At 53.8% G+C, this 18950-nt stretch overlaps 1 protein-coding gene across 1 annotated transcript in view; it reads left to right on the forward strand.

Annotated features, from left to right (window-relative positions):
• Window positions 1-18950, forward strand: part of NRG2 (neuregulin 2) — a 237864-nt gene that overhangs the window by 199462 nt on the left and 19452 nt on the right. Inside the window, exons 4-5 of the mRNA XM_046666162.1 lie at window positions 6262-6380; window positions 14750-14870. Of these exons, the coding sequence (XP_046522118.1) occupies window positions 6262-6380; window positions 14750-14870 (240 nt within the window). The remainder of the gene's footprint in view (window positions 1-6261; window positions 6381-14749; window positions 14871-18950) is intronic.

The following is an 18950-nucleotide window of genomic DNA, read 5'->3' on the forward strand; positions in this document are numbered from 1 at the left end:
TCCTCCTGGCAGCTTCAGGCCCCTCTGGTTATGTTGGCCCAGTATCTTGCAGACTGTAGGTGCTTAATTAATGTCTCTGGGTGGTTGAAGGCAATTTGACTGTCAAACTCAGCTTTACCTGTAGAAGTCCCCTCTTGTCCCTAAAACTTCTCAAAGGACCTGCCATAGTGTCTGAAAGCCCATCATTTGGCAGTCTTTGGTCAAAGACCCTGATGCCAGAATGTGTCTGGGAGGTCACATGTAATGATGGGCTGGTTTCTCAGCTCGGCAAGCTGTTGTTGGACAGAAGGCTAGGAAAGGGGAAAAGCATGGCTTTGACAGGTGTTAGGGAGTCTCTACCCCTGTGCCATGGGAATTGTCTTTGGAGTTGATGCTCCAGGGAAGAGAATCAGAAGCTCTGGAGTCTCCAGGCTGAGGAAGATGGCCTCTCTCCCATCTTGGGTTGGTGGGGCAGGGGACTTTGGACAACAGAGAAGCTTGGAGTCCAAGGGTGGCCCGTCACCTCTGTCCTGCCTCTCATAGCCCCTGTGGGGCTGTCAGAAGGCAAGACAAGCAAGAGGGGAGGCATCTGTCTGTTGGCTGAACCAAAGTTCTGCATGACCTCTGCCCTGAGGGTCAGGTGCACTTTTCTCTCTTCCTGAGGGGCACCCCAGTCTTTCCTGCCCTTCCAGAGCGTTTACAACCACCCCCTTCCTGACTGTCATTTCCCTCCTCACTCCCACCTAAAATGCAAAGGAAGATGATTTTAGAGGACCCCCAGGCTGCCCCACAATAGAAAGTGGTGGAAGGAAGGCCTGGGCTCAGGCTGCTCCTGGTTTGCTGGATGGCCCTGGATGTGCACCCCCCGAACCTGGGCCTTAGTCTCTGGAACCTGTGAATGAGGGTGTGGGGTCAGAGGCCCGGGAGGTGCTTCCAGTTCTCTGACTCTCCTTCCAAGAGCGAGGAGCAAAGACAGAACTGGTCACCTGGAAAGTAGTCCAGGCAGAAAACATAAAGTGACTTAAGAAGGGTTTGGTTTGGATGAAAGGTCTGTGGAGGAAAGCTTCCTAAGGGAATTGGCGGGAGGGGTCCAGTGGGTCTCCAGTCTACAGAGTTAGCAAGAAATTCAGGTTACCCACCAAGCTCACCTCGCCTTCTGAGGCCACCCCACCCCTTCCCGCGGCACTGCCAAGGCCAGCTCCAAGCTGGAGAGAAGAATGGACAAGCTTCTGGAGCTGCTGGGAGCCCTGTCTCCTTCTTGTCCTCTCTTTCTGGAAGATGGCCTCTCCCTCCTTCACTGAGACAAGAGAAGTTTTCCCTTGCCTTCCTCGTTACTCTCAAATATGTCCACAACTTGGCCCATCCTCATCCCCCCGTTCCTGATCCCCGTGTCACACACTCATACTCACACACACACTCCTGCACACATGAACACACATGCCCTCAGCGCCCCTGTGCCAACAACAAACTCCTTTCTCTGGTGACTTTAGCCTTTATCTCTCTACCAATGAACACACTCACATCACTACTCTTCTAAAGCTTTCCCTCCATATTGCTGTCTCCTCTTCCTCCTCCAGCTGTTGCCCCATCTCACTTCTTCCCTCCACCACCACGTGGTGTCAGTTTCGTGCCCACTGACTCCACTTTCTCTTGTCCTCCACTCCTCTTTGCTCTGCTCGAATCTGCCCTGTAAATACAGCCCCATCACTCTCTGTGGCTGTGGCTCTTGAGAGACCCAGCAACCTTGGAGCTTCCTGGCCCCAGGCCTCTCCCTGTGGTCCTCCTCCTGGTCCTCCTGTGCCTCTAACCACTCTCGCTCAGTCACCATCAATGCCGGAACTTTCCTGTCTTTTGGGCTTCAATCTCCTTCTTCTCCACCTGTGGGTAATTTCACCCTCTTATATCTGATGACCCCAAGCCTCTCTCTCTAGTTTGATGGCTTTTTCTTTTTTCCTTGAGTTCCATATCCATGCTGCCAGCTAAACACTAGATACCACCCCTGAGATACCCCACAGACATCTCTAATCCAGATGTCCCGGTCTGGCCTCTCCCCCTTGCCCTCTCTGGCCCTGCCTCGCCTTCTGTGCTCCCCTCTTAGCTGTGGCAGAACTAGGCTGCCTGCTGCTCAGCACCTGCCCCCATGTCGTTCTCTCCAGTTGGACACCATGTCTCCAGAAGGAGGCACCTTTCTCCCTGCCCTGCACGTTTCTTATCTGCTCTCCCTGCTTCTATCCTCTTTTCTTCCACTCTCCCACTCTTGGCCATCCCCACCTTTTCTGGGCCACAGGCCCATTTGTGAATTCATTTCTGTATCTAACAAGATATGTTGAGCATCAACTGTGTGTCAGGCGCTCTGCCAGAGGCTGGAGATACACCAGTGAAAGGAACAGACACGATCCTTACCTTCATGGAGTTTCTAGTCTAGCTTCTAGTATAGAAGCTGCTAAAGGCCTGGACCCTTTCTTCAGAAAAGGCATGCCTTATCCACCCAGTTTTGCTTACAGTTCTAGAGAGCTACAGAGTCACTGACTCCCGTGACTCTGATGGGGATGCATCTTTCTACCATGGGTACATATCCAGTCATTCATTCATTTACTTGACAGATCTTGAGAGCCTGCTGTATGCCAGATACAGCCCCCTTGGGACCCTTCTGACTCTCCTCTCCTGGCCTATAAACCACTGCCCCACTCTTCCCCAAAACCTGGGTGCTCACAATCCCTGGTCTTTCTTTTCATGACTGTGGACTTGGGTCCAGGCTATTGCTTGGCAGCTCCCTCCCCCACCCTTGACCTCCTACCCCCATCCCTGGAAACATTCTCCGAGACCCAGCTTAAATGTCATGTCCTCTGGGACAGCTTCCTGAGCCCTCCAGGCAGCTCATGTTGTCCCCCTCTCATGATGCCTTAGACACGGTTTCATTGCATTGTTGAGGGGCTGTCTCTCCTTTTAGCATGAGAGATCCTCAAAGTCTGCCCTCCCCACCCCATACACACCCTTCTCTCCTGTATGGCCTGGCAGAAGAGATCCACATTCAGGGTTGAATTGATGAGAATCCCGCAGGACTAGCTCTCCTCTCCTGGGTGGAGAATGACACTAGGACTGAGCAGGTCGCCCTTTGGGTTGACCAAGGCTTTGAGCAAGTTACTTTCCTGGTCACAGCTCAGTTTCATCTGACAAGTGAGTCACCTAGTCCAGAAACAGGGCCTGGCAGATCTTCTCCTCCTGGGTAGTGGGGACCCCTAAGAGCCTGAAGTATGCCCCCTGCCCCCTTCCTGTCAGGGTCCTGTCCCATCTGCTGCATTTCTGAAACTTCCTTGCTCCACCCATCCTGCCCCTGGGCTCCCAGCAGTGAGTTGATGGGGTGGGGAAGTGGACCATGATAGGGAACTTTTGATTCCCTGTGAACTTCTGATTCCCTTGTTGTGACACAGAGAGGACCACCACCTCCACACACATGCTTCACCTGCCATGGGGGCCAGGGGTAGGGGCACAAATCTCCTTTCTGGCAGAATCTTCTCTTTTCTTCTGCCCATGCTTCAGCGTGCTCTCTGGCCCCCCTAGCACTCTGTCTGTCCAGGCCACACTCTGTCTTGACATCACGCTTGGCATGCAGAGACCCACTCCCCGGCGGATGCTCCCCCAAGCCTTCGTGTATCAGGAGAAAACTACCCCTACCAAGCCCTGGGCATGGGGCCCTCCACTGAGAACCACATGTTCCCTTATTTATGAGGGGCAGGCTGGGACAGGCCCCTCAGGCAGGCAACGGGAGGTAGACACTGAGGAAAGTGTGCGGACGGGTGGAGGATGTGGCCTCCCAGATCCTGTCCCTGCCAGCAGAAAACTGGCTGAGGAAGGAGGGGAGGGGCCACCACTGCAGGGGCAGGCCTGGGTCAGCGTGGCAAGGGGGCACCAAGCCTGCCAGGAAGGCGGAAGAGAGTCCTGAGTCCTTGGGGCTTCTGACTGGAGCTAGGAGAGAGGAGAAGAGAATGTAGCTGCTCCCGCTCCTTTAGGGCCTGAGAGACCCATAGGACCCCAGTGCCTCCTATGCAAGTCTGGGGCCCACCTCCCTGGAACTGTCCAGATCATCACACAGCTGGCAAACCAGATGCCCACAACCAGCATACCTAGGGATCAGTGTTTCTGTTCCTTTGCTTCTTTCTGGTTCCTCAAAGGCGAAGGGCTCTCCCCGAGCTCTGGGTCTCCTTTCCATAAGTCTGACCTACCTTCATGTGGGAAGCCCTTCCTTCCAGTTCTAGCTTCTATCCCTTCATATATCGTGTGAGCCTAGCTCTGCCTGTCTTGCTACATATGATGTCATGTAAGGGAAGCCCCTTTGAATTTAGCTGTGGGTGACAAGTAGGTTCTGTCTCTCTGTCCCCTGCACCTTGACCCTGCAACCTTCAGGTGACCCCTTTACTTTGGTCAGCTAGTGTCGGAAGAGCTGGTGACCGGGAAGGGAGAGAAGCTTGGTCCTGGGGCAGCCGGGTTTTGTGGCATCTAATTAGGCTCAAGCCAGGAAGGAGAGGCTGTCTTAGCCAGAGGAGCCTCCAAAGGCTCTGTTTAATGAAGGGAACAAACTTGAATTGACAGAAGAGCGTTGTAGGCAGGCACCAAGCCGAGGAGACAGAGACCAGCTTGACTCGGGAAGGGTAGGGGGGGATTCAGGAAGCTATCACTGTAAATTGATGAGGACATTACCACAGCAACAGGACCTATTGTCAAGACAACCTTATGGACCCTTGCTTGGGGTATCTTGGAGTGAGGCTGTCTGGAAAGAGGCCTACCTCTAGAGACAGAAGTGGAGCCCAGGAGACAGGTCCCCAAAGCACAGCCCTGGTAGGGATGTGGGTCGGTTTGCCATCTCCTCGACCCCTGACCCAGCCTCTCCACTCACCTCCCCTGTCCTCCTTCCCCCATCAGCTTTATGGCTGTTTCACATCCCTGGGCTCAGGGCAGTGGCAGCCCTACCTCCTGTTCCACCATTATGGCAATCTGGTGTTTTAATTGGGTATTAAAAAGAGGAGGAGGTTATATCAGGTAAAGAAATTTTCATTCTACTTCTTGTTTCCCCCCGGGGCCCAGGTTGGGGTCCCAGCCTTTATCCAGAGCTCAGACAGCCCCTGGAGAGCACTGGGGCAGAGCGAGGCTTGGGAAGTGTGAATAGACCCTGCAGAGCCCAGGCACCCCAGGGAAGGTACAGGGAAACTCCGGAAAGGAAGGAGAGGTTTGGCAGGGTCTTCAGAAGGAAGAGGAGAATGAGGGCCAGGTGCCCAGAAGTCACACATAGCGCTGGAGTCCCTGCCCAGGCCTGGCCCCACAGCTCTCGGCAGGCAGAGATTGGGTGCGAAGGCCTCCATGGAGGGGCCTAGCCCCAGCGTCAGGCTCCAGGAGATAGTCTCTGAGCTGCTGAGGGGCCCATGTCCTCATCAACTTCAGCTCCCCTTCCACCTCTGCCTTTGCCTCACCAGGTGCCCTTGGACAAGTCCAGAAGCCTTTCTAGGACTCAGTTTTCCCGTCTCTACTTCCCTGTCCACCTATGGATTAGCCGTGAGGGCCGAGTCAGTCCACAAGGGTTAGGATCTTTTTGTTCCCTGAGGTGTTCAGGCTCCCAGCACACAGAAGGCTCTCAGTAAACATTTGTTGAATGAATGAGTGAATGATGCAGAATCTCTTGGAGAGGCCACAGAGTGCCCCTAGTGTCAGGGCTGACATGAAGGCAGGGAAGAGGTTGGGACTGGGAGGCTGGGCACAGTTGGCATGGGAACCTGTTAGAACATAGGCTTTCCCAGGTACCTGGGAATAGGCCTTGCATATCTAGAGTGACAGGCTGCCACTTCTAAGAGAAGGCTAGGTAGCTGGTGAGCCAGTGGCTTCTCTGTTGGGGGATGGGGGACACTGGGAATGGGACAGTGGCACTGAAACAGAGGAAGGAGGTAGCCATGTAACTTCCTAAGGGGCCATACTTTCCTTCCCCAGACAAATGGTTACAAAGAAGGTCCAGCCATGGAAAAGTGAATGTGGGGATTATAGATTAGAACGTGTGTGTAGCCACTAGCCCCGCCCTGTGTTCTCCTGAGTGCCCAGGTCTCCCTCCAGCCCCAGGGACTCAGAATTCCACCTGGACGCCAGAAATGGCTGGTCGGAGAGAATCTACTTCCCATCCACCCTGCACAGCCATTGTAGCTCTGCCAGGAGAGGTGACCGCCGGGTGACCGCTGGGAAGCCACAGCCAGCCTAAGCCCTGGCTCACGCCTCTCCCCCGCTTGTCCCCTCCCTAACCAGAAAGAACTCACGACTACAGTTCAACAAGGTGAAGGTGGAGGATGCTGGGGAATATGTCTGCGAGGCGGAGAACATCCTGGGGAAGGACACAGTCCGGGGCCGGCTCCACGTCAACAGCGGTAGGTGGTCCCTCAAATGAAGGGAGGGGTCCTAGAGGGGTTCAATGGGTCGGGCCAGTTGCCTCCCAGCCCTCAAGAGGCCCTCACATGATCCATCTTGCACTTGACTCTCCTCCCTTCTGCTGCTGCCATATCAAGCCCCGAGATCTGGGCCGATTCAGAGAAATGCAGTCGAAGCATAAATGTTTAGCTTTGTTATCTGGGCCTGGAAGAGCCGCCAGCTCTTATTTGAAATACCCTGAAAACTAAATATTTTGAAATCAAGAGGTGGGGGTGGGGGAAGGATATTTTTAGAAGACAATTATGGGAGGCTGGGCTGCCAGGAGCGGGGCTCCAGGGAGAGGCAGGCCTGGGGCATGTGCGAGCCGACTACCTGTTGCCTGTTGCTTTGCTGGGTACCCGACTGCAGGCAGCCGTCTCCACAGGACCATGGGTGGGAGGCTTGGGTGCCTTGGGCCCCTGGGAGCAGCCTCTGTTCAGGGATGGCAGGCCCCTCCCCACAGGTCTCCCTTGAAGACTTGCAAAGTCAGGAGCTCCCGGCACCTTAGCTTCCCCTCTCGACAGTGGCGGCTCTAGCTTCAGCCTGGCAACCCCCTTCCTGCTGGCCTGTCCTGTTGGTGCCTGGTTGCTTCCCTTGACTGGGAAGCTGCTGAAGCTGCCTATCCTCAGGCTGCACCCCCTCCACTCTAGCCCAAGTACTCCAGACCCCACGAGTCTGTTTCTTCCTCCTGACACCCACAGACTGAGCACACCATTTGGCTACCTGGTTATTGGGGTTCACTTCTAGTCCAGCCCCTCTCAGAGTCTAATCCTGTGTGTGTCTCTGCCCACCCATATTTCCACCAGACAGCCTTCCAGTCTCCCTAAGCCCAGTGCTGTGTAAGAACTTGGAACATTCGCTGCCCTAGGACCCTCAGAGGAAAACCTGGCTCAGACCCTGTCTGTCCTGTATTGTGACGGATCCTCCTGTTCTCCCAGGCTCTCAGGCTCCTCCATCTCCCTTGCCACTGTATCTAATAGGTCTGGAGTTTCTAAGTCCTGATCAGTCTTCTTTCTGGATCTTTCTCACACCTGTCTCTTCTATTCCAACTCCACCTCAGGGGCAACCCTGGCCCAGGTTTCATCCCTACTCACCTGAACCAGAGTAAGGATCTATTAAGATTCATTTATCCTGTCATGTCCCCACCCATGGAGCCACAGAACAAGGACTTTGTCCCACAGCCCAGCTCTCACCAATCTGGCCCAGGCTTCTTTCCTCCCTTCTACCCACTGCAGTATCACTCCCTGCTCGGGCCCCACTCCTGGACCACTTGTTGGCCAACCATGGTTTTGTGTATCTCTTGAATTCCGTGAGATCATTCTTCAACTCTTATACTGTTGCTGAGCTTTCTCTGCGGGTATGACCGCCCCAGTGCAATGGTGAGCCCAGAAGTGGGAAGAACAGGGATGATGCCTTGTCCCCAGCAGTTACAATAATAGCCAGTATTTACTGAGAGCATGCTCTGTGCTGGGCTGCACATTATCTCTTGAGCCCTTACTCAAGCCTATGGTGTAGTTTATAAATTATGAGACTGAAGTTCGGAGAGGTTAAATATTCTGCCCAAAGTCAAACAGCTAATTAATGATAGAGCTATCCAATGTAAAAGTAGTTGGCAAACACTGAGACCATGAGCTCCATGGGGCTATATCTAGCCTGTTTACCACTGTGGCCTCAGGACCTTGCATAGTGCCTGGTTCTTGGTAGGCACTTGGTAAATAAAAGCACTTATAACCTGCTCCCAGGCCTTTACTGACTCCCTCATCCCCAGCCTGGGCATGGTTGTAGTGGGGGTACCTGGGCCCCCCTCCTCCTCCCAACCTGAAACTGGACCATGCCAAGGGGCCGGCACCTGCTGTCTCCAGCCATAGTGGGCAGACATTCTGAGATCCACTTTGGATTTGAGGTTTCCTGTTTTATTATTCAAGACTTTCTGGTTAGAACTGACAAAAACCCAACTTAAGACTACCTTAAGGAATCTATTTGTTTGTTTATGAAACTGAGAAGTCCAAAGGTAGAGCCGGCCCTAGACATGAGACAGTCCAAGAAATCAGAGTATGGGTCAGAACACTCTCCCAGTATGTGTTGGCCTCATTCTCTCCTACTATCAAGTGGGCTTCTCTCATGTTTGGGGAATGGATTGGGAAAGGGAGGCCATGGCCTCAGACAACTCCAGGTTTCCATCATCCCAGCCCATGACCCATGTCTCTGTGTCTATTCATACAATCATGAGGATGGATTCTGATTGACCCTGCTTAGGCCATGTGCCCTGCTTGGCTCAGTTACTGTGCTCAGGGGGATGGGGTGCCATCCTTGCCAGTTCTGTGTGTGTGCAGGGGGGTTATTGAGAGGCAGAAGACTGTGAGTGATGGCCCTGCCAGAACTACATGGGGACCCTCCCTCGAGGGGTGCTATTAGCAGAAGAAGAGGGAAGGGCCGCCATGCAGAAACCACAGTAGTGCCCTCTATCCTGCATAAGACTTGGGGCCTGAGGCTGGGGGCAGTTATGAGACCCCTCAGATGAGCTGCAGCCACACCCCACACATGGGCTCCTGTCAGCCCTCAGCAGAACCATGCTCTGTCCAGTTAGGGAACCAGACAATGGAGCTTTGAGCTGGGCCCTGGGGGCTTCCCACAGGTCTCCTCGCCTCTTGTCCCTCCAGCCTGGCAGGAGAGCAGCACGAGAGGGTGGTGGAAAGAGTCCAGAACTTTGGTCTCATCCCAGCTCTGTCGTGCAACGCTGGGTGAGTTACTCCACCTCTCTAGTCTGTTTTCCCCTAGAGGCTGAGCTAGATGATCTCTTAGCCCCTTCCCCCTAAAATTCCGGGATTCTGAGTTTGAGCCTGAGGCTGACATCCTGTGCACCCAGCCACCACCACCACCACTCACACAGACAATACACACCTCTTCAGATGCCCTTTTCAGTCCATGGCAGGCAAGAGCTTACCCTTGATGTGGGGAGGTAAGCAGGGCCACTGCAAGGGACCAGGAGGCCCCACAGGGGCCATTTTCCCAGGCAGAGATGCCCAGGCTCCTTGTTTACCCATGGAACCCAGAAGACCTGCAGCAGCCACACCCTGGGGAGGGAGTGGAGGGCAGGTAGTGGGCAGCTGTGCCTGCCCCCCTCTGACTCATCCCAAGGTGGGTTGACTTGGCCTGTCCCCGCCCCAGGGAAGCCAGAGTTACAGGGGCGGGGCAGCCAGAAGAGGGCATGGGAGGGCTGGCAAGGAGCAGTGGCTCCTCAAGGGGCAGCACTGTGGCTCTTGGCTGCCTACTGTAGCTCTGTTCCCGTGGAGCCCAATACTCCTTCCTCAAATCACAGCAGACCCTTCTTGCAGTCACAGCTTTATCAGGTCACAGAAGACCGCTTTCCAGAGTTGGCCGGAGGAGGAGGAGTTGGCCAGAAGGTTTTAATGCTTTTAACATAACAGTTAACTTGGTCCAACCCGCTTCTGAGTTAGAGAAACCAGCTGCCACATCCCCAAGTGAAAGAGAGCTTGGGAATGTCCCAGGGTGGCTCTACCGGTCCCAGGATGTTGAGCTGGGCCTGGCTTTGCCCCAGAGGGCAGGCAGGTTTGACCAGGGGAGTCACAGGATCGTGGAGTCCCTGGAGAGGGCTTCTGGAGGCCCTGGAGGGCCAGTCCCTTACCTGGGACCTAAAAAGCCCAGCTGTTTAGTCAGATACACATGCACACAGGCACATACACACACATGCACTCTCTCTCACGCGTTCAGCAAGGCCTTATTCAGCAAGACCCTGTTCTGAGTTCTGAGGAGTCACAGCCTTGGCTCCCAATGAAGTCTCTCAAACAGCAGAAGCTAAAAGCTGAACTCAGAGCATCTGCCTGTTCTAACAACTGAAGAGGAAGGATGCACAACTCTGCCAAGGGGAAAGGGGGCATGCCAGGCGGGTGGGAGGTATGCCTTGATGGATGAAGAGACACTTGATCTGGGCCTTGAAAAATAAACAGAGGTTTTCTCCATAAGCAAGGGGGAAAAGCCGTGGCTGTAGCTGGCAGGAAAGAGAGCATCTCTTTAGCACCAGGGCCCCTCCTGGCCCGTTCTCACTCTCAGGGCCCTGATAAACTCACTCACACCTAGACACTAATGGCTGATAAAGGCTTACTGGGATTACCCCTCCCAGGCATTTTTTAAAATCAAATTTTTTGAGTTATAATTTAAGACATACCATGAAATTCACCCTTTTTAAAATATACAATTCAGCAGTTTTTAGAATATTCACAAAGTTGTAAAAACATCACCACTAATTCCAAAACTTTTTCATTACCTTGAAAAGAAACTCCGTAACCATCAGCAATAACTCCCCATTTCTCCCTCCCCCCAGCCCCTGGCAACCACTAATCTGATTTCTGCCTCTATGGATTTACCTATTCTGGACATTTCATATAAATAGAATCATACAGTCTGTGGCCTTTCATGACTGGCTTCTTCCACTAAAATGTATATTTTTAAAGTTCATCCACGTTGTAGCATGTATCAGTATTTCATTCCTTTTTGTGGCTGAATAATATTCCTTTGTATGGCTATACCACATTTTGTTTATCCGTTCATCACTTTGGTTTGTTGGGTCATTCAGGTTGTTCCCACTTTTTGACTATTATAAATAATGCTGATATGAACATTCATATACAAGCGTTTGTGTGGACATATATTTTCAGTTCTCTTGGGTATCTGTGTAGGAGTGGAATTACTGGGTCATATAGTAACTCTTTGTTTAATTTTTAAAGAAACTACCAGACTGTGTTCCAAAGTGGCTGCACCATTTTACATTCCCTCCAGCAATGTATGAGGGTTCCAATTTCTCCACATCTTCACCACCACTTGTTATTATCCATCTTTTTGATTATAGCTATCCTCGTGGATGTGAAGTAGTATTTCACTGTGGTTTTGATTTTCATTTCTCTAATGACGTCCCAGGAATATTTACATTTAATAGGAGATAATGCTTTAATGTACAGAAAAGATCTCATCACCAGCCAAGGAGACCCGCCCAGCCCCTGGGATTGTAGTAAAAAGAATCAGATGTTCATTTGCTCATTTCAAATATTTATAAATATTTGCTAAGCACCTATTGTATGTCAAGCAGTATGCTAGACATTGGAGCTCAGGGGTTAATGAGATAGACATGGCCCCTGCCCAAATGGACCTTACATTCGAGTGGAGGGGCTAATTGTACAACTAGTTGTTTAATTATGTTAGAATAAGTACTACAAGTACATGAAGTATACGAAGCTAAGAGGAAGAGTATGAGAGGAGCCTGAACAGCCTCCCTGAGACACTGATATTGTCAAAGTCCTGGACAGGAGGTCACCTGACTTGTTAGAGGAGCTGGACTAAGCTGGTGTAGTCTCAGTATACTGCAAGAGAGGGACAGGACATGAAGCGGGAGAGGTGGTGAGGCCCGGGTTAGACATGGGGAAGAGTCAGGGGACTTTAGTCTGAGTGCAAGTGGAAGCCATTGGAGGGTGTTGCTAATGCAAGTGATCGATCAATTTATATGTTTTAAAGATCACTTTGGCAGCTGCAAAACAAAAAAGTTGGAGATGAAGGCAAGAATGAAGGCAGAAAGACCAGTGAGGAGGCTACTGTGGCCATCCAAGAAAGAGAGCATGGCAGCCTGGGCTAGGGAGGTGGTAATGAGACATGGATGGAGCCTCATGAGGAAGGAGATAGGCAGCCCTCAGTGATGGAAGGCTGGGGGGAACAAAGGAGGACGAGAAATCAAAGATGCCTCTCAGCCTTTGGTTTGTGCCATTCAGTCACTGAGATGGGCAAGACTTGAGAAGCAGGTGGCTGGAGCAGATGATTAAGAGCTGAGTTTGGGGTGGCTTGGAGTCATCCCAGTGGAGGTGTCAAGGGAGCAACCAGACTCTCCAATTTGGAGTCCACATGTCATCTTCACTTCCCCACACGGGAGAACACAGTGAATACGGTTACACTGACAAGGGAGTGTAGAGTGTTGCCTTGGGAGCCCACGTGTGCTGGAACAGTATGAATGCACATCTTCAGTGTGGAAATCTTCCTGGCATGGGCCTTCACCACCAGCAAAGTTGGTCTGCAGTGACTTGGGAAGGCCCGGCCATCACAGAGGGGTGGCCTCGAGGTACTTCTTTCTGAGATGGAAGGACCTGAGGTCACTTCCTCCCCCAGCATCCCACCCCCGTGACTGGCTCCCTCATTGCGCTCCTTTTTTGCCTTTCTAGGGCCCCAGCCTCGTCCCCATGATGACATGGTTCTGGCAGCCCAAGCCAGTACATCCCAGCTGGGGCCCCATCTTCCCTCAGGAGTCATCCACTGCCTCCCAAGGCCTCAGTGAGCACAGACATGCTTGTGGACAGGCCCAAGTCTGCAGCCGTGGTCCCTGCCACCATCCTCGCTGCTATCCGCTGCTCACTCAGCACAGCAATGGGCAGGCTCTGCCACTTGTGACTGCAGTGGGAGCCAAACTGGGCCTGGCAGGTCCAAGCCAAGATTTCTCTGGCTTAGCCAAGGCCCATGAGAGGACCAAGTCCTGTGGTCCCCATCATGTTTGCATTCATCTTCTTATGTCAATCCTTGGTGTTAACGTGTTCTTCCACGAAGGACCAGGTGGCTGGCCAGAATGCTCAACCAGGCAGAAGGAGTCCTGAGACCTTGTCACAACACACATGTGACACTAGACAGGCACTTCACTGCTTCCTTTCCTCACTCCTCCTTGACAATGTAACTGAAGGGCAGGACAACCTCTAGGGTCCTCCCAGCAGTGGGATTTTACAACTCGCAGGTGTGGTCACCTCAGCTATTTCTCTTCTCTGTCCCTTTCTTAATTCTGTGGGTCTCACTGACCCAGAAGTGGATCGGAGACCAGCGAGAGGCCTCCTCTCCCAGCCAGCATGTGGGTCCCAGTTGGGTGTGGGGTTGAGCGTAGATGGGAGACCTCAGCAGGGATGGGGCTCAAGGATGCCAGACCAGCGGCAGGCATAATGTGGATCGGAAGGTGGGAGCTGGCCCTGCCCGCTGGGTTTTATCAGCAAGCTCCTCAGACATATACAGAGGCAGAGCTGTGTATACACTCCCAGTCCCCGTGCTCCATCTGTCTCCCCACATGTCTAAACACTGAGGGCGCCAAGTGCCTGCCCTCTTCCTCCTCCTGTCACGCCCCATTACTGCGGGGGGTGCTAGAGACTCAATACCGCTGAGGAGACAGGACCAGCCAAGGTAGGATGGGCCACCTCAGTCAGGAGGCCACTGCTGGATGGGGGTGAGAGGCCCCTATGTCCCACAGGCCGAGGGAGGCACAGAACCCGTTTCTGACTGCCCAGTCAGGATACCAGCCTAGGAAGTTAGCTTACAGGTAAAAACTGACATTTGGGGCAAGAATTCTCATCTGAAACCAGCTTTCTGGATGCCATCCCCTGGGGAGGAGGGCTTTAGCTATTTTCATTTATCAAATGAATCTGATCAATCAGATGTGCAGTCTGGGTAAGCAGCCTTAAAGCCATGTCTTGCTCTCACCTAATTTTCACATCATAGCCGTCCCCAGCCCGTCTCCTCCCCAGCAACCTGAAGCCCAGGATTTGTATCCTGGGCTGTCCAAGGCCTGGAGGCTTCCTCCAGTGACTGCAGCTGGTGTTGGGAGGTGGTGGGAAGAGGGGGCTGCCTGGCAAGGGTGGACATAATGGAGACCCTGGATGCTTATAGAGACAGACATAGTGGGCTTAGTCGCATTCCTGAGAGGCTTGTCCCTCCCTGGGACAACGGGGAAAGAGATGGAAGCTAGGGTTCTCCCCACATCTCCCTAGATCTTAGAAAATGACAGTGTCCAAAAGGTGCCATTCCTCTCAAAGCTCAGCTCCCTTTCAGCCACCCCCTTGGCCATCGTGAGAGCCTGAGCAGTGCAGATGATGAAGCTGGCTCCTCCCTGCACCCCGTAACTTTGTTCCCCACATAAAAAAGTGGCATCTCATCCACCTGCAGTGAAGCCCCCAGAAAGGCAGGCGGGAAGGGGCCGAGGGGACCCTTATTCCAGGAGAGGGAGCAGTTTCTGCGAGCCTCTCACCTCCTCCAAAAAAAGGAAATCTTCCTAGCCTTTGGAGGTTTTCCCAGAGTGTGGGTGCTGCATGGTGCCGGGCAGATGGTCAGAGCTCACAGTGGCCTCCCCTTCGCCTTGTTGGTGACTGGGAGGGACCAGCAGACCTTCCCTCCCCGGCCATTTCTGCGGTTTCTGACCTTCCAGCTTTGAGATGAGCCATGAAGGGCCATGAAGGAGGTGATTCCTGGGGCCCAGAGGAGGTCTCAGTGGGTCACTGGCACATGTCTCTCATACCTCCAGTGAGCACCACTCTGTCCTCCTGGTCGGGGCATGCCCGGAAGTGCAACGAGACAGCCAAGTCCTATTGTGTCAATGGAGGCGTCTGCTACTACATCGAGGGCATCAACCAACTCTCCTGCAAGTAAGTGGCCAGTGGGGGCGGGCGTGGGGGCAAGAGTAGGGTGAGAGAGGCTGGGGCAGAAGTGGAGGGCTCCAGGAAAATTGGGCTTCAAGCCACTGACAGGGGTCCCCAAGGGGTGTAGACAGGGAAGTTCGTACCACTTCCTAGCTCTTTTCTGGAACATAGGGAGATGTAAGCTCTGAAGGGCTCAGGGCTTCTGCAATCTCAGTTTCCAAGGCCCCTACCCACCCCATCTCCTGATGTCCACCCTTCACCAGCACCTTTTAGGGAGATGGGGATGCCAGTCTATGCCCAGGCACTGGGCACTGGGTGCGCTCTCTCTGTTTCTCTCTCTCTCTCCCTCTCTCTCTCTCTCTTCCCCTCCCCATCTCTCAGCAACTCTCCAAACTGTTCTGATGAACATTTCCCAGAGAGGGGCCAGGGTGTGTGTCCCCCATCAGTGAGGAGCCTGGCAGGTCAGGCAGCACACAGATCCCAAAGCCTTTGGTAGCTGAGGGCTGCTCTTATAGCCTTGAGGGGAGAAGAGGGCTCTGCCCCCAGTACTCGCCTCAAGACCTGGCTGCTCTTCCTGCCCGGCAAGACCCCAGCGTCCAGATATGCCCTGGCTGCTGCCTGTGCCACTTCAGCCCCTAGCCCCTCCCTATGGGGTGAAGGGGCACCAGCAAGGACGCTGCTCTGGGTGTGGCCCAATGGGGGAGGTCAGGGTTGAGTAGAAGCTCAAGTTGTGGCTTCTCTGCCTCCCCCAAGGCCCAAGCCTGCTCTCCAGCCAGGCCTGGCTGCCCCAGCAGGAACTCCCAGGAGCTTAGAACCACCCTCTCCCCTTAGCAAACAGGGCAGGTGGGACCCTAGTAATCAGGGAGGGCTTGTTCAGGGCCAGCCAGATCTTGTGGGCAGCTGGGCCCACAGTGCCCACTGACAGATTCTCCGGTGGATGGACGAGGGAGTGGGGGGAGCTTGGTGAGGGTAGCATAGGTTCTGGCTGGATCCCGAGGAGAAGTGGGAGGGGGGCCTAGTTGACAACTTTGTGTTTTCAAAGCAGCCCAAGCCTGGGGGCTGGCAAGGTGCCAAAGCTGCCCCATTCCCATGGCATCTGGGCCAAGGTATTAGAGTATTGATGGAGATTCAGAGAGATGTGTTTGCCCTCCCCACAGACAAGGTCAGATTCAGCACTTCTCGGCTCTCCTGCTCTCCCTCCTGATTACAGCCTTGGCTGGGACTTTCAAAGACACCCTCCCCCCTTCACCATGTGATGATGAGGGGCCATGATGCCTGCTGCACACTTTCCCCTCGGCGCTGGGCTCGTTGGGCCTGAACTGCCAGGCAGATCTGTGCCTCGTGCCCCAGCTGGCCTCCTTTGCTGGCTTCCTCCCCAGCCCCACCCTCCACATGCTGCCATCCCCTTCCTGGTTTCCCCCATCCTGGATCTCGAAGGACAGTCCCAGCAACAACAGCAGGCCCCAGGGAAGTTCTCAGCCTGGACTCAGCCCCTCATCCTTTCCCGCCTTCTGCCTCTAGGAGGCAGCCACGTTAGTGCTACAGACCCTGAGGAACATTCTAGCCTTGCAAATGCTCTGAGCTCTTTGGAATAGATCTATAGAAACTCATAATGGTTCTGGAATCCCTCACAGAGACAGCCCAGCCCTGCACTACCCTCTTCTTGTCCCCCCCACAACACACACATGCCAGGCCTCTCCTCCTCCCTAGCCCCTTGGACCCCAGAACCTTGAAGGGATCCAGCGTTGTTACTGAAATCAGCCCCAGCTCCAGGCAGGGAGGGTTTCAGCCACCCAGGGCAGGTGCCAGGGCTGAGGAGGGCCATGGGGCTCAGGGCTCCAGTGCTAGAGTGTAGTGTGGCAGGGGAGTGATGAGCTACGTGGGCTCCCAGAGGGTCCTGCCAGCAAGGCTGTACCCCTAGGACCCTCTGGGTCCCACCCAGCTAAATCTGAGAGGAGCAGAGGGCAGGAGCCTGAACCATCGTGAAGATGGTGTCCTATTTCCCCTCCTCCACCAGGGCAAATGGTATCGCTGCTTAGAACTTGAACTTGGTACCCAGAACCCCCACCTCCCCATCTCAACCCACCCTGGGTCAGCCCCAGCGAGGGCTCCTGGAACCACCTTCCCTGACTCCCTGAGCCCTCAGGGGAGAGGGGCGTCCCTGGCGGGGATTGCAGTCAGGAGGGCAGGTCCTCAGAGCTGTGCTGGAGAAGGGCAGGGGGGAGGGGGGCAGGGCAGAACCCTGAGGCCATTCTGGGGGCGGGTGAGCCGGGTGGGAAGGGGGGCAGGCCTTATGGAGTTCCTGATGACACCTGAATGGAATAAAAAGGAAAGAACTTAGGAAACGGAACTCACGTCTTACCATTTGTGCTGTTTGTTTACTTTTTATTTTGATTTTTTTGCATTTCCGCTTAGCTTGGATAATGAAACTAGACTGATCAGTTTCATTCCAGTTTCTATAAAAATCAGTTTTCCTTCCTGGTTTTCTGACACTTGTTGTTGTGTATTGGTTCAGAGCCCTGCAGGGAGTGGTGGAAAGCAGGCACACTCCGTCCCTCCTGTTTTTCTGGAATTCAGAGCCAAAAGAAACAGTGTCACTGATACTGAATTTTGTTTTAAAAATGAAAATTTAGGGGGATTTGAAAACGGGGGTCCAAATCAAGGTGACCGTCTCCTGTCTGGGCCAGACGGGGGCCTCCGCACTTCCTCCTGCTGCTTTCTCCTCTTCTCTCAGTGTTTTTGTAGAGCACGGTTGGTGCGTGACTCTCGGGGACTGGTTCAGGGGATGATGACAGAACAAGACTCTCTTTCTAGCCCTGTGCACATACCAGTGGCATGCCTCCCTTTCCCATCAGCTCATCCCCCCATCCCTTCTGCTCCCCCCACCCCACCCATGTTCAGGTGATTCCCCCATCCCATACCCATCTATCTGCCTGCTCATCCTCTCCACACCTCCACCCCCACCCTCATGAGGCCAGAGACTCTTCACTCCCTCCAGTGCCCGGGGCACACCTCATCCTTCATCCTCCCCCTCTCCTGGGTGAGGGCAGCACACATGGCATTATCCCCAGGCTACCAAAAGGAGAAACTGAGGCCCATGAGGTTGGGTGGGAAAACAGGGAGGCAGAGTCCCAACCTCTTTGTCACCCCAGATGCAGCCCAAGGGCTCTCCTCTCTGCCCCTCTCTCACCCCTGCTCTTCTCCAGCCCTGGGCACAGACCTTCCACTAGTCACAGCTGATGACTTAGGGGGAAGGACTGGGAAGGCTATTACCTGCCCCTCCTTCTAATCTGTCCCCTTTGCCCCTGAAACTCAGAGGGTCAATCCCTATTTGAGTGGGAACCCATCCACTACCAGCCAGCCACCCACACTGAGTTCAGACCCACTCCTGGTTGACAGCCTGTACCCTATTTCCTGGTCCTGGATGCAGGGTAGAGTGGCAGGAGGCCCACCCACAGAGCCTTCTCTAGGGAAGCCCCAGCCTTCTGGACATGGCTCATCCTCAAGAAGCAAGGCTAAGGAAAGACCAGGAGCATCCAGGAGCCCCCTGGAAGGAGCCAGCACCCCAAGAACAGCATGGGGTATCAGTCCTCCCACCCCCATGCTGTGCTCATCCCCCACTGCCTTTTCTTTTGTTCAACCAGTGGGGACCATACTTTCTCAGAGCAGGAAGGTTAGGACCATACTGCACAACTCCAGGGGACGTGTTCACGTTGTAATCCGTGTCTAAAGCGCCACCAGGAGTTGTGCAGCTCAGTGGCCATAAAAGATATGAGGATACTGTCAGGGTAGTGCAGGCTGGCTGTGGGATTAGGGTTGCAGGGATCTGCTTAGTTATTATCCGTCTCCAAGAGCCATGGGACAGTATCCCTAACTGTCAGCAGTGGGAATCAGTCTCCTCTTTGTCCCCCCCTGCCCCTGTACTCCCCCATTCTCTCTCTTACACACACACACACACATACACACACAAGTTTTCCCTGTCTCCAAGAGCCGGGCTAATCTCAGACATTGGACACAGTCAAATCTCTTTCTTATTCCTTTGCGGATTCCAAGAGTCATTTTGGCAACTTCCTGGGTCTTTATCCT

The sequence above is a fragment of the Equus quagga genome, chromosome 7 (genome assembly GCF_021613505.1).
Source record: "Equus quagga isolate Etosha38 chromosome 7, UCLA_HA_Equagga_1.0, whole genome shotgun sequence".
NCBI classification, from domain to species: domain Eukaryota; kingdom Metazoa; phylum Chordata; class Mammalia; order Perissodactyla; family Equidae; genus Equus; species Equus quagga.